This window comes from Erythrolamprus reginae, chromosome 11, assembly GCF_031021105.1.
Source record: "Erythrolamprus reginae isolate rEryReg1 chromosome 11, rEryReg1.hap1, whole genome shotgun sequence".
Lineage (NCBI taxonomy): Eukaryota > Metazoa > Chordata > Lepidosauria > Squamata > Dipsadidae > Erythrolamprus > Erythrolamprus reginae.
The window spans coordinates 8,464,633-8,480,648 of NC_091960.1; the positions used below are offsets into that span (position 1 = coordinate 8,464,633).

The 16,016-nt window shown below is 40.8% G+C and overlaps 1 protein-coding gene across 1 annotated transcript; it reads right to left on the reverse strand.

Moving 5' to 3' along the window:
• Positions 1-2,218: 2,218 nt before the first annotated feature.
• LOC139174565 (protein NKG7-like) lies at positions 2,219-15,111 on the reverse strand. Its single transcript, XM_070765010.1, has 5 exons — positions 15,027-15,111; positions 11,104-11,317; positions 10,861-11,007; positions 4,868-4,978; positions 2,219-3,602 (listed from the first exon to the last, which is right to left on the reverse strand). Exons 2-5 carry the CDS (start codon positions 11,285-11,287, stop codon positions 3,556-3,558), a joined length of 489 nt encoding a protein of 162 aa, XP_070621111.1. The 5' UTR covers positions 11,288-11,317; positions 15,027-15,111; the 3' UTR covers positions 2,219-3,555.
• Between the last annotated feature and the right edge of the window lie 905 nt (positions 15,112-16,016).

The window sequence follows — 16,016 nt, forward strand, 5'->3', positions numbered from 1 at the left end:
TTAGAGTGATCTGTGTGGGAGTTTATTGTTTGAGCTTTGGAGAGAGACATTTATGCATCGTGGTTTCATTTTGGTTTTTGGATTCCTGTGAACTTTCTGACACTCAAGTCTGAAAATACTGTGTGGACTTGAGTGAGTAACTCTGACCTTCTGGACTAATAACTCAGCATTGCTCTTGCACAAGGCTGAAAGTACTGTGTGGACTTGGGTAAGTAACTCTGACCTTCTGGACTAATAATTCAGCATTGCTCTTGCACAAGCCTGAAAGTACTGTGTGGACTTGAGTGAGTAACTCTGACCTTCTGGACTAATAATTCAGCATTCCTTTTGCATTCATGGAGGTGTTCATCCCTCTGTATATAAAGGAAACCCTTTTGTTTTATTGTTACAAGTTTGTGTGTTTGAATTATTACTTTGCTCTTGGGTGGCTAGAAGCCAGGCAGAACAGACCCCAGCACAGATGCCAGCTTTGGGAATGGAGAATATTTGAAGGTGAAAGTTTGTAAAGATGTGTGAAGAATTCTTCAGAACACTGCCGATATTTGGCATCTAGTAGATGCCATCTACATCTGCACAACTCTCTTCCTTGGGCCTTACCAAGAGGGAGAGGATTGTAGAGTAGTGCCCTGTCCAGGGTGCTGAACTACCAACGTCTTTATTCTTTGTTTTCTATTTGCTCAGAACATGCAACATTATTAAGCAACTATCTTTTACATGGCTGAATGAATCAATCTAATTGGGGAAAGTTAACTTTTTTTAATGGGATTCGTTTTTTTAATCATTGAATGGAACAGAGCACTTGCCTCTCCCTGAATAATTTTAAACAGGAGAAAAATATCAGTTCCAACTACATACAGTATACAAATGTGGTTGTATATCACAATGGGCATTGTGTCTTTCACAAAATATTGCCATTGTATTAAAACCTCTGGACCACAGTGTCTGTAACATGCATTTTATTATCTTGAGAGCCTTCTAATTTTTAAGTTTTTAATTTTTAATTTTATTTTATTTTAGAGATTGGTAAAGATTGGTCAAGCGTCAGGTGCTTGGCCTCCCTGTGTTTGTACACAGCAAATGATTACAAAACACAGGGTTTTTGTTTTAAAAAAACCCTTGACATATCATACATGTGCTGAAAATATGTGTGATAAAGCCAACGTTTTGCTGCTGTTTTATATTACCTGAATTCATGCAGCCTGAAAATGATTTTTTTCAAATCCATTTCCCTTGACATTGCTGGGATTTCATTAAACAAAGGGTAAACCAGAAGCTGTAGAGGGGCCACTCAAAAAACAAGGCCAAACTTTTCAAAGAAAGTGATACTGAGTTATTGAACTTTAAATTATCAGCTTATGCTTTTGGAAGAAAATATATTTTCTGATATGACTTCAGAGCCTACTTTTATTACTTCAAAATATGCTGAGAGGTAGCTGCCATAATTAGCATCCAACTCCAATGAGGACTCCCTTCTCCACTGAAACTCTCACAAAACCCTGCCAATATTTGTTGTGGTTAGCTCTGGCCCAGCTCCTGCCCCAAGGACTGTGGGTGTGGGGGAGACATCCACATGCTGCAGGCCTGTTTTGCTCCTGATGGAATCTGATGATGAAGGCTCCTCTGACCAAGAAGACATGAGTGACAGGGAGGAGGAGAGTGGGGCAGACAGCTCAGAAGGAGATCAATTCTCTAGCTCCTCCTTGGATTCAGAACAAGAGTTAATGATACAGCCACGCATGCGGAGAGCGATGCATAGGCAACAACAACTGAGAGATTATTATCAAAGAAAATGAAGCCACCTGTGGTTGGGTGGGGCTGTGGTAATTAGTGAGGCTGCTATAAAGAGCAGCCTGTGGGTTTGGCCATTGTGGAGGATTATCTGATCGTTGTGTTTCATGACTGCTTTACTGCCTTTGACCTTTTGTGTGCTGATTTTCCCCCGCTTTGAAACTAAACCAGAGCAAAGTGTGTTTCACTTTGTGAAAGAAGGACTTTGAATTGCCTCACAGCTGCAAGCTAAGTATCACAGGACTGATAAGGGACTTGTATAAATTACCAGTTTGTTTGGAGACGAGTGCTCTTTGCTATACCAAAAGAGGGCTTAGTTTAAGTGAATTTTCATTATAAAGAACATTGTTTTGAATTTTCAAACCTGTCTGTGTCTGAAATTTGTACCTGTGAATTTTTGGGAGGATTCTACCAGAGAGCCCGACAGAACAATATTTATGCCTTTTTATTAGAGAATATATTTTGCATACATTTAGAGATAAACAAAGTTCAGTCATTGATACAAAACCCATCCTTTAAAGCAGTTCCAATCGCATAAATTCAATTGAATTGGAAATACAATTTCCCCCCCCTCCAGATACTTTCAGACCTAAATATTCTGTTGAAGAACAGGTAAAAAAGGTCAAGTGATTCATACAGATACAGTTATAAAATGGCAAAGCCTGACGGTGCATGTCACGAATTATATAATTATTTAGAGTTCCTTATCCTAAAATACATCTAGCAAATAAAATTTTAAAGGTCTGATATGGAAAAGAAGGAAATCTGAGATGCAACGAAGGAGGTTTTACCCAGAGAATTCTTGATCACCAAGGGATAATTCCATCCCATTTCTTTTGGCAGAAAGAAAATAAATTTTCTTTTTTTTTCTTTTCCCTTGGGCAGAATGGAAATCAACTTTCCTGAAAGAAGATATTGAGATCTATCAGTCATCCAGGTCATAGTATTCTCAAAGGTGCTTTTTACAAAAGGCAATCGGACTTTTTTTTCCTCCTTGAAGATGTTTCACTTCTCATTCAAGACCTTTTTTTTCCTCCTTGAAGATGTTTCACTTCTCATTCAAGACGCTTCTTCAGTTCTGACTGAATGTTGGAGGAGGGAAGGATTTATATCCTTTGCAGTCATCTGGTCATTATTATTATTATTATTATTATTATTATTATTATTATTATTATTATTTATTGGATTTGCATGCCGCCCCTCTCCGCAGACTCGGGGCGGCTAACAACAGTAATAAAACAGTATATAACAATAATCCAATACTAAAAGCAGTTAAAAACCCATTATATAAAAACCAATCATACATACAGACATACCATGCATAAAATTTTAAAGGCCTAGGGGGAAAGTGTATCTCAGTTCCCCCATGCTTGGCGGCAGAGGTGGGTTTTAAGAAGCTTACGAAAGGCAAGGAGGGTGGGGGCAATTCTAATATTTGGGGGGAGTTGGTTCCAGAGGGCCGGGGCCACCACAGAGAAGTCTCTTCCCCTGGGTCCCGCCAAGCGACATTGTTTGGTTGACAGGACCTGGAGAAGACCCACATTTGCAAATCCAAATGGACTTCAGAAAGAATCAATCTGAATATTTTAGAGAAAAATAGGACAGGGAGGGGTTGAGAATGCATTGCCATTTTTCTACATTTAAATTAATTATTCTGCCTTCATCCTCGTCTTATAAATTTGGTGCAGGGCAAATAATTCTGATCTGTGCCTCCAGGTTAGCAACGCAGCTTCATTGGTCATCTCCGAAGACATTGTCATATTTCTCCTACGCTGTTGCTGCTGTATTCATATGCAACAGATAAGTAAGACCGCCTGTCCAAAAAGGGGAAAACAAATGGATTAGCCACCCAGCAGAGGAAGTAGAATTTTCAAAAAATAACCAGGAATCTACGGAGCTCTGAACTCAACCTCATCTCTTTATTCACCTGTTTATCACCAAGCTCTAATCCTTAAAAATCTATGGTCCAGAATAGATTGATTGCTCTTAACTGCACACAGCCTTGATTTGTTTATTAGTTAGATTTGTATGTCGCTTAATCCTGAATGACTCTGGGCATCTTACAACATCAGTCTCATACCTGATGTCAGGTACATTGGGAAAACTAGCATCTCCTAAATGTCTGGAACTTCAAATCTTTTTGGTCCCAACCAAGCAAGGGATTGGATAAGCTGTAATACAGGGTATATAAATGTTTGGGTGTTTTAATGTAACTGATTCCTCTCCTGCCAGGGAAATGTGCTTAGTTCCCAACACAAAATGAAATTTATTGATTTGATTTGATTTGATTTGATTTGATTTGATTTGATTTGAGTTGATTTGAGTTGAGTTGAGTTGAGTTGAGTTGAGTTGATTTTAGTTGATTTTAGTTGAGTTGAGATTTGAGATTTGAGATTTGAGATTTGAGATTTGAGATTTGAGATTTGAGATTTGAGATTTGAGATTTGAGATTTGAGATTTGAGATTTGAGATTTGAGATTTGAGATTTGAGATTTGAGATTTGAGATTTGAGATTTGAGATTTGAGATTTGAGATTTGAGATTTGAGATTTGAGATTTTTGATTTGATTTGATTTGATTTGATCTGATCTGATTTGATTTGTATGCCGCCCCTCTCCGTAGACTCGGGGCGGCTAAATAATGAAGTAAATTTCACCGTTGCGAAAATATATACAATGCATAAAGATGTATCTAGTGATGGACTGCCAAAAATTTTACTGCCACACTGTGGGTGTGGCTTATTTTGTGGGTGTGGTTTGATGATCATGTGACCAGGTAGGAGTGGCTTGCCAGCCATGTGACCAGGTGGGAGTAGCTTGACAATCATGTGACCGGGTAGCTTAAAGGTCATGTGACTGAGCGGAAGTGGCTTACTGACTAAGATAAATTTTCAAATAGGTGCTTGGACTCTTTTTTCAGTTGATTAAGTCACATTAGCTGAATAGCCACAAAAAGAGAAATATGCTTAGTTCTCAATCCAAAATGAAATAAGTTTCACTGTTGTGAAAATATATACAATGCATAAAGATGTATATCTTCAAAAAAAAAATCTCACCAGGGTATCCGTAAAAGATCCCTACCTGTTACAAGGTAAAAAGGAAAGGAGGTCCAACCCAAGGCGAAAGACCATCCATATAGGCTGTTCTCAGCCATTCCTGTGAAAACGGACATGGCAATCATGACGCAGAGGCCTGGAAATAAAGAAAGAGGTAGAGGTTGAAAAACATCATTCAGATGTATGGAAGACACCAATGCACTTTTCTGCTCTCATTTATTTTATTTATTTATTTTATTCTTTGTCCTATTTACAATACATATGGAAGAGAATAGACATTAAGTAATATATATAAAGATAGAAAGTAAAAAAGAAGAGAAGTAGATGGGAGGGAGAGAATATATATGATATAAGATATAGGGAGAGAATATATATGATATATAATATATATATATATATATATATATATGTAGATTGTTCTGAGTTCGGGTTTTGCCCGAACTCAGAACAATCTACATACATATACCCGTGAAAATTTACGAAAACAAATATATATATATATATATATATATATATATATATATATATATATATATATGTAGATTGTTCTGAGTTCGGGTTTTGCCCTATGTAATATTTTGCATGTTTATGCGACGTTTCGGTGAAATCACATTCACCATCATCAGGCTGAAGTTTCCAAGCTTCGTGCTGTTGTAAAATGGATATATATATATATACAGTGATCCCCCGGTTATTGCGTTCCCGATCATTGCGAACGGGCTAATTTGCGATTTTGCAACCCGGAAGTAAAAAACACCATCTGCGCATGCGCGCCCTTTTTTTCTATGGGCACGCATGCGTAGATGGCGCCGGGCAGATCAGCTGCTGGGCGGCTTCCCTGGGTCTTCCCCCTCTTGCTGGCGGGAGGGCGAAGCCCCCCCAGCACCCGCTCACCCGCCGTTCGCCCGGCCACCCGCCGTTCGCCGCTCGCCCGCCCTTCGCCCGGCCACCCGCCGTTCGCCGCTCGCCCGCCCTTCGCCCGGCCACCCGCCGTTCGCCCGCCGTTCGCCGCTCGCCCGCCCTTCGCCCGGCCACCCACCGTTCGCCCGCCGTTCGCCGCTCGCCCGCCCTTCGCCCGGCCACCCGCCGTTCACCCGCCCTTCGCCCGGCCACCCGCCCTTCGCCCGGCCACCCGCCCTTCGCCCGCCGTTCGCCCGGCCACCCGCCCTTCGCCCGCCCTTCGCCCGGCTCGCCCGCCCTTCGCCCGGCTCGCCCGCCCTTCGCCCGGGCTGGAAAGCCCCCCCAGGCCGGCTCCGATCTTTTAAAACAGGCGCGCCGCTTCTCCGCTGACTCCTAAAGCGGGGAAGTTCGCCAGGAGTCAGCGGAGAAGCGGTGCGCCTGTTTTAAAACGATCGGAGCCGGCCTGGGGGATCGGAGCCGGCCTGGGGGGGCTTTCCCTTTCAGTTGGGAAGCCGCGCGACGGGCGCGGCAGCAGCGAGGAGTTTGCGTGGGCAGCGGGGAAACCCCAATCTTCGGCTCCTCGCTGCTGGGAAGTAAAAACACCATCTGCGCATGCGCAGATGGTGTTTTTACTTCCGCAGCGCTACTTCGCGAATACCCGCTCGTTGCGGGGGGTCCTGGAACTGAACCCTCGCAATGATCGGGGGATCACTGTATATATATATATATATATATATATATATATATATATATATATATATATATATATGTGTGTTAAATGTTTATAGCTGGAATTTTAAAATTAAGGGAGACCAGGATAGATCTATTTCGGCCTTATTAGGCCTCATCAGCTGGCCACACCCATTCTTTTACTGGGATTCGATCTGGGAAGCTTCTGCATTGTAAAGCAGAGAGCTAGCAATTAGACCCATCCGATCTGAATCCTCCTAGCTCTGTACCTAATAAGGCCGAAATAGATCTATCCTGGTCTCCCTTAATTTTAAAATTCCAGCTATAAACATTTAACACATACAAAATATAGTTTGTCGGCTATAAATATATTACTGCCTTGCAGTGGCCCTAGGTTGGGCCTATAGGCAAAAAAAAAAAAGGAGCTGTGACGTTCCTTAAAAATATACCAGGGTGATCCGACATAAGAAAAAACATATATATATATATATATATATATATTTTTTTTTCTTATGTCGGATGACCCTGGTATATTTCCAAGGAACGTCACAGCTCCTCTTTTTTTGCCTATAGGCCCAGCCCAGGGCCACTGCAAGGCAGTAATATATCTATAGCCGACAAACTATATTTTGTATGTGTTAAATGTTTATAGCTGGAATTTTATAAACATTTAACATATATATATATATATATATATATATATATATATATATATATATATATAAAAAGAGAGAGAGAGAGAGAGAGAGAGAGAGAAGGAGAGAATATATATGATATATGATATAAGGAAAGGCAATTGGACAGGGGACGAAAGGCACATCAGTGCATTTATATACGCCCCTTACTGGCCTCTTAGGAACCTGGAGAGGTCAATCGTGGAGAGTCTAAGGGAGAAATGTTGGGGGTTGGGAGTTGACACTATTGAGTCCGGTAATGAGTTCCACACTTCGACAACTCGATTGTTAAAGCCATATTTTTTACAGTCAAGTTTGGAGCGGTTAATATTAAGTTTGAATCTGTTGTGTGCTCTTGTGTTGTTGCGGTTGAAGCTGAAGTACTTGTGGACCGGGAGGGCATTGCAACATATGATCTTGTAGATCATGTTTGAGGTGTTGTAGTTCTAAGCTTTCGAGATTCAGGATTGTAAGTCTAGTTTCGTAGGGTATTGTGTTTCGAGTGGTGGAGTGAAGGGCTCTTCTGGTGAAGTATCTTTGAATATTTTCAACACATATATAGATACACCCACACAATAAATAGTAGTGATAGTGTTATAGTATAGTTATAGCATAGTGGTACCTCTTCTTGCAAACTTAATTCGTTCCGTGACCAGGTTCTTAAGTGGAACAGTTTATAAGAAGAAGCAATTTTCCCCATAGGAATCAATGTAAAAGCAAATAATGTGTGCGATTGGGGAAACCACAGGGGGGTGAAGGCCCTGTTTCCTCCCAGGAGATTCCTAGAGAGGCCCCACAGAGGCTTCTCTCTGCTTTTTCCGGCCCTGTTTCCTCCCAGGAGATTCCTAGAGAGGCCCCACAGAGGCTTCCCCCTGTCTTTTCCGGCCCTGTTTCCTCCCAGAAGATTCCTAGAGAGGCCCCACAGAGGCTTCTCCCCACTTTTTCCGGCCCTGTTTCCTCCCAGGAGATTCCTAGAGAGGCCCCACAGAGGCTTCCCTCTGTCTTTTCCGGCCCTGTTTCCTCCCAGGAGATTCTTAGTGAGGCCCCATGGAGGCTTCTCTCTGCCTTTTCCAGCCCTGTTTCCTCCCAGGAGATTCCTAGAGAGGCCCCACAGAGGCTTCCCCCTGTCTTTTCTGGCCCTGTTTCCTCCCAGGAGATTCCTAGAGAGGCCCCACAGAGGCTTCTCCCCACTTTTTCAGGCCCTGTTTCCTCCCAGGAGATTCCTAGAGAGGACCCACAGAGGCTTCTCCCTGCCTTTCCCTGTTACAGTTTCAGAGGCTTGGGTTTGTAAGTGGAAAATGGTTCTTGAGAAGAGGCAAAAAAATCTTGAACACCCGGTTCTTATCTGGAAAAGTTCATAAGTAGAGGCGTTTATAGCTAGAGGTACCACTGTATTGCCGCGACGGTGAAATGAATATGCGTAGACAGGAGTTTCACTCATGAGAAGGCGCCCTTTTATTACCCACATGTACATTCTGCCACTGGCTTCCAGCGTGCATGAGATACTGCTGCAAGGCGCCAGATCAGTTCATGGTGTGATTATGCTTAATGACTCATTAACAATGCCTGTGTGTGTTACGGGCGTGTCTCCAGAGCTGAATAAACAGCAGAATAAACAATGGATAAAAAAGTGTGCTTATGAGGAAGTGTGGAGGCACGTTTACCAGGTCAGTGTGGTTTTCCAGCTGCTGATGTGGAACTTTTATCTCCACGTAGTATAGTACTGCACACACCCCGTCAGAAATAAGTTTATTTCTGGAGGTAATATTACAAAGCAAGTAAATGGTTTGTAACCATGGGAAAGGCTAATGTAAGCCATAATCAGCATGCAATCACGGGTTTGCTAAATGTGCTGCAACATGATTGGCTGTAACCTGTATAAGGAGGAACACCCCTGTATGTTATAGAGAGTGGTTTCCTATAGAGTGGTTTTCTTATAGAGTGGTTTGTGCTGGGTGGTTTGTAGTTAGTGCTTAGTGATTGCTGTAGTGGATGTAATAAGAGTTATATAATAGTATTGCAGGTAGTTTAATATTGCGGTTAAATGTAAAGGTGATAGTTTATTTAGAGAAGCAGTTTGATAAGAAGAAAGTAAAATATATTTTTACAAGAAAACTTGCTACAGTGTTTTTCATCGAAGACTTCAATTAGGTATAGTGGAGAACTGTGGCTAGCTGGTGGGTTACCTTGAGCATGTGCAAAACTCTCCCAACACCCCCACACACTTACTTATTTACTTACTTATTTATTTACTTACTTACTTACTTACTTCTTACTTACTTATTTATTTATTTAGACTTCTGCCCAATCTCGAGGGACTCACATATAGATACACACACACACAATAAATAGTAATGATAGTGTTATAGTATAGAAACATAGAAACATAGAAGACTGACGGCAGAAAAAGACCTCATGGTCCATCTAGTCTGCCCTTATACTATTTCCTGTGTTTTATCTTACAATGGATATATGTTTATCCCAGGCATGTTTAAATTCAGTTACTGTGGATTTACCAACCACGTCTGCTGGAAGTTTGTTCCAAGGATCTACTACTCTTTCAGTGAAATAATATTTTCTCACGTTGCTTTTGATCTTTCCCCCAACTAACTTCAGATTGTGTCCCCTTGTTCTTGTGTTCATTTTCCTATTAAAAACACTTCCCTCATGAACCTTATTTAACCCTTTAACATATTTAAATGTTTCGATCATGTCCCCCCTTTTCCTTCTGTCCTCCAGACTATACAGATTGAGTTCATTAAGTCTTTCCTGATACGTTTTATGCTTAAGACCTTCCACCATTCTTGTAGCCCGTCTTTGGACCCGTTCAATTTTGTCAATATCTTTTTGTAGGTGAGGTCTCCAGAACTGAACACAGTATTCCAAATGTGGTCTCACCAGCACTCTATATAAGGGGATCACAATCTCCCTCTTCCTGCTTGTTATACCTCTAGCTATGCAGCCAAGCATCCTACTTGCTTTTCCTACTGCCCGACCACACTGCTCACCCATTTTGTGACTGTCAGAAATCACTACCCCTAAATCCTTCTCTTCTGAAGTTTTTGCTAACACAGAACTGCCAATGCAATACTCAGATTGAGGATTCCTTTTCCCCAAGTGCATTATTTTACATTTGGAAACATTAAACTGCAGTTTCCATTGCTTTGACCATTTATCTAGTAAAGCTAAATCATTTACCATATTACAGACCCCTCCAGGAATATCAACCCTATTGCACACTTTAGAGTCATCGGCAAATAGGCAAACCTTCCCTACCAAACCTTCCCCTATGTCACTCACAAACATATTAAAAAGAATAGGACCCAGAACAGACCCTTGTGGCACACCGCTTGTAACCTGTCTCTGCTCAGAATATGAAAATGAATTTGGAGTATTGTATTGTACTGTACCGTACTGTTAAAATTACACATATACACACACACAATAAATAGTAATGGTAATGTTATAGCATAGTACTGTACTGTAATAAACATACACACACACATATACATACAAACAAACGCATACACACACAATAAATAGTAGTGATAATGTTATATAATATAGTACTGTACTGTAATAACTATATATACATACACATGCATACGTATGCATACATCTACACATACTCACACACACACATATACAGACACATATACATACAATTACACAGATGATAAATAGTAGTGATAGTGCTGAACTAAGCCAAAGAAGGAGAACATGTCTATGAAAGGACTGTTGTAAAGGTTCTCACCTGCGGAGAAGCTGGCAATATATATGATCCGGATCATGGAGACTTTGCTCAGCCTTTGTTGATAATTCATGGTGCAAAGCCCACCGAGGGAGACAGCTCCAGCGAACATCCCCAGGAACAGGAAGGTTCGGGGGACATGGAAAGCGGCTGTAGGAAGGCAATGCAGACACAAGCTAAGGATTCCAGGTGGAGGTTTTCCTAGGCCTTTCAGATAAGGGATGAATTTGGAATATTGAATCTTACCTGACAAATTTTGCACACCAAGCCGGGAACATACACCTTGATTACAAGCTTTCCATAGACCCAAATTTGCTGTGGAAATTTCTATCCAATAATCTGTGCTCAAGGCAATGATCAGGAATAGAAGGCTGATGCCCGAAGAGAACGCAGCACCCAAATGCAGGGGATTTTTTATTTCCACATTCATTTCTCCCTGGCCAAGGAAACTGGGATGGACCTGGAGGACAACATTAATTTTACATTATTGATGATCATTATTTGGTCATTTATAAAATATGCATCTTAATTACTTTGCCTGCAAACAATCTGATGATTTATTGATGATTTATTATAATTTGTACAACAGGCATTTGCGAGCGTAAGAGAGAAAGAAAGAGAGATTTTTGAGCACGGTAAACTGCCTGGGGAAAAATGAGAGCCATTGAGGGCCAGGTGGTGGCTTAGTATTGTTGTGGTTAGCTCTGGCCCAGCTCCTGCCCCAAGGACTGTGGATGTGGGGGAGACATCCACATGCTGCAGGCCTGTTTTGCTCCTGGTGGAATCTGATGATGAAGGCTCCTCTGACCAAGAAGACATGAGTGACAGGGAGGAGGAGAGTGTGGCAGACAGCTCAGAATAGGCAGCAACAACTGAGAGATTATTATCAAAGAAAATGAGGCCACCTGTGGTTGGGTGGGGCTGTGGTCATTAGTGAGGCTGCTATAAAGAGCAGCCTGTGGGTTTGGCCATTGTGGAGAGGATTATCTGATCAGCTTCTGCCCAAGGAGTGCAAAGTATGTCTGTTGTTGAAAGTGAATGAATGATTTTAATGCTCCGGTGTTTTTTAGAATAATTAATTATATTAATTGGATTTTAGATTTGATATTGTATATTGTTTTTATTATGTTGTGAGCCACCCTGAGTCCTCAGAGAGGGGCGGAATGCAAATCCAATAAATAAACAAATAAATAAACACATAAACAAACAAACAAACAAATAAACAAATAAATAAATAAATAAATGGAGCCATTGACCTCAATGTAGACTTTCAAATAGATCTTTCCATAGGGAGCCTTAACAGAAAGACGAATCTGGGTTCCATGTTTAACTGTGTCCAGTTTCTTCCATAAGATGTTTCTGTTTGTGGTGTCAAAAACTATAAAGGTGGTACCCAATTCTTTGCCAATAGATTTCTATTTCATAATACATTGTGGAATAAAACAATTGTCTCTTAGGGAACACCCTAGTCTGAATTAAGCCTCTCCTTCCACCAAGAGCGGTCTCGGAGGTAGTCTGGTCCTATGCTATGTAGGGCTTTATAGGTCATAACCAGAACTTTGAATTGTGTCCGGAAATAGATCGGCAGTCAATGCAGTCTGCGGAGTGATGATGAGATATGGGCATGTCTTGGAAGGCCCAATATCGCTCGCGCGGCGATCTGAAGTTTCCAAACACTCTTCAAAGGTAGCCCCATGTAGAGAGCATTGCAGTAGCCGAACCTCAAGGTGATAAGGGCATGAGTGACCGTAAGCAAAGACTCCCTGTCCAAATAGGGCCACAACTGGTGCATCAGGATGACCCGGGCAAACGCCTCCCTGTGGATCAAGGAGGACGCCCAAGTTGCAAACCCTCTCTGAGGGCGTCAATAATTTCCCCCCCAGGTTGATGGACGGACAGATGGACGTGTCCTTGGGAGGCAAAACCCACAGCCACTCCGTCTTGTCTGGACTGAGTCTGAGTCTGTTGGCACCCATCCAGACCTTGATAGCCTCCAGACACCAGCACACCATTTCCAGTAGCTGCATGAGAGGGAAAGTTATTAGCCACAATAAATCCCTTCTTGAAAATCCAAAGTCATCTTTTGTTCAACAGCAGCGGACATATGGCCTTGCAGACAACCAGATTGGTCCACGTGATGAACTTATAGAATAGAATAGAATAGAATAGAATAAAATTTTTATTGGCCAAGTGTGATTGGACACACAAGGAATTTGTCTTGGTGCATATGCTCTCAACGTACATAAAATAAAATATACATTTGTCAAGAATCATGTGGTACAACACTTAATGATTGTCATAGGGGTCAAATAAGCAATGAAGAAGCAATATTAATAAAATCATGTGTGGGAATGAAGGATGAACCTTAATCTGGGTGGGGAACAGTAGGAACCCTAGTACCGGTTTGACTACAGTTACTTACCAACGTGACACTGATAATATATTGGAACTTTGAAGAAAGCCAAGGCTTGGACTTTGATGTATTTCTCAGAAATTATTTGGAACGCTGACAAAATAGTGGTTAGAAATCACTCTGGCCTCACCTTCATTCTTTGCTCAGTACATAATAAAACCGATCCCTATTTAATCCCGCTCAGAAATGTAAAGAAAGTAGCTAACTGAAATTCACTTTTTGAAAGTGGGTGTTGGCTTTTAAATCCAGGTCTCCATTCCTTATTTTCTAACCATTTCTATCACTTTTTAATTGGGGAAATGCAAAGGTCAAATAACAGATTATTTAAGGGAAAGTCAACATTTTTTTTCCTTAGGAAGTAGGGAGAAAGAAAGGAAAATTTTATTGTTTAGTTATTTAATTAATTTGATTTGTATGTTGCCCCATCCTGAAGGACTGAGGACGGCTTAGAGTAACAATATAAATACAAAACAATAAAATCTCTGATACTTTCCCCAAAAAGGAATGAGTTTTGAATATTTCTATTCAAGAAATTCTACTTAGCCCAACTGATTTCAAAGAGTTGTTACCAAAACTCTGGCTGTCAGATTCAATAGTTGATTTTGGGGGGGCAGGGGGCGGGGGGGCTCCCTTTAATTTTCCATGATAGCACATTTAACATGTTTCCATTCAAAAACATCGAAACCTAGAAGATTGATGGCAGAAAAAGACCTCATGGTCCATCTAATCTCCCCTTATGTTATTTCCTGTATTTTATCTTACAATGGATCTATGTTTATCCCAGGCATGTTTAAATTCAGTTACTGTGGATTTACCAATCACGTCTGCTGGAAGTTTGTTCCAAGATTCTACTACTCTTTCAGTCAAATAATATTTTCTCACGTTTCTTCTGATCTTTCCCCCAACAAACCCCAGATTGTGCCCCTTTGTTCTTGTGTTCACTTTCCTATTAAAACCGCTTCCTTCCTGAACCTTATTTAACCCTTTAACATATTTAAATGTTTAGATCATGTCCCCCCTTTCCCTTCTGTCCTCCAGACTATACAGATTGATTTCATGAAGTCTTTCCTGCTAAGTCTTATGCTTAAGACCTTCCACCATTTTTCTAGCCGGTCTTTGGACCCGTTCAATTTTGTCAATATCTTTTTGTAGGTGAGGTCTCCAGAACTGGACACAGTATTCCAAATGTGGTCTCACCAGCGCTCTATACTGCGGGATCACAATCTCCCTCTTCCTGCTTGCCTTTAGTTATGCAGCAAAGCATTCTACTTGCTTTCCCTACTGCCTGACTACACTGTTCACCCATTTTGAGACTGTCCCTTCTCTTCTGAAGTTTTTGCTAACACAGAAGTGCCAATACAATACTCAGATTGAGGATTCCTTTTCCCCAAGTGCATTATAAAACTCAGCGTGCTTTCATTTAAATGGACAAGTGATCAAATTGATCAGAAATGGATGAACATTTTAAGAAGAGAAACATCTTAAAGAAAATTGTAGCTTCATTATTTCTCAAGGAATCTTGAGCTAATCCATCAAGATACTAATAACCTCACTGATGATGAAACAAATAATACTTAGTATTATTCAGCAAGCAGAAAAAATAGGCAATTTCCCCACAATCTGAAGTGAATGAGCCAGAATAAAAGATTGATTTCAAAAGCTGATAATTAGATCCCATCAGTACCACTTGAAACTCATGAAGAATAAAATTTGGCAATTCTTAAATGATTAAACAAATAAAGAAATACTATCTTACCAGCTTAGAATCCGTTCCTTGACCTTCCTGCAGGTGATATCTCTCTGAAGTAGAGATCTAAAATGCTTCAGCTTCTCTCCTGGATGCTATATGTTAAGTGATGACTAATTGACTATGAGTTCCTTTAAAGTTTAAGAGACGCTCCCCAGTTTAACAGTTTATTTCCTGTTGAATTTCTTAATTCTTGGCTCTTTGCGATCTTAAAATGATCGCAACACATCAGCCAATGCTAGAGTCACCGCCGTTTGAGCCATTAAATTTAGAAATAAATTTTATTCATTGATTAAATTTCTCTCCAAACTTTATTTGAAAAATGTTCATGATTGAATTCCTCTTGCTTAAAGAAGTAGGTTCTTCGTACCACCAGTGGTACGAAGATGTTTCAGACAGGAAACATCTAATTTCAATGTGTCTCTGTGGAGCTTCTGCCCATTATTGTCCTGTTTTGTCTCCTGGAGCTATAGAAACATAGAAGACTGACAGCAGAAAAAGACCTCATGGTCCATCTAGTCTGCCCTTATACTATTTCCTGTATGTTATCTTACAATGGATATATGTTTATCCCAGGCATGTTTAAATTCAGTTACTGTGGATTTACCAACCACGTCTGCTGGAAGTTTGTTCCAAGGATCTACTACTCTTTCAGTAAAATAATATTTTCTCACGTTGCTTTTGATCTTTCCCCCAACTAACTTTAAATTGTGTCCCCTTGTTCTTGTGTTCACTTTCCTATTAAAACCACTTCCCTCCTGAACCTTATTTAACCCTTTAACATATTTAAATGTTTCGATCATGTCCCCCCTTTTCCTTCTGTCCTCCAGACTATACAGATTGAGTTCATGAAGTCTTTCCTCATACGTTTTATGCTTAAGACCTTCCACCATTCTTGTAGCCCGTCTTTGGACCCGTTCAATTTTGTCAATATCTTTTTGTAGGTGAGGTCTCCAGAACTGAACACAGTATTCCAAATGTAGTCTCACCAGCGCTCTA

What these genes read in the sequence shown, in the direction of transcription:
- LOC139174565 (XM_070765010.1), bottom strand. Translation starts at nt 11,287, where the DNA reads ATGAATGTGGAAATAAAAAATCCCCTGCATTTGGGTGCTGCGTTCTCT. An exon ending in TGGTGTGCAAAATTTGTCAG is followed by an intron (nt 11,008 to 11,103) that starts GTAAGATTCAAT and finishes GCCTTCCTACAG; the next exon opens with CCGCTTTCCATGTCCCCCGA. An exon ending in TATTGCCAGCTTCTCCGCAG is followed by an intron (nt 4,979 to 10,860) that starts GTGAGAACCTTT and finishes CTTTATTTCCAG; the next exon opens with GCCTCTGCGTCATGATTGCC.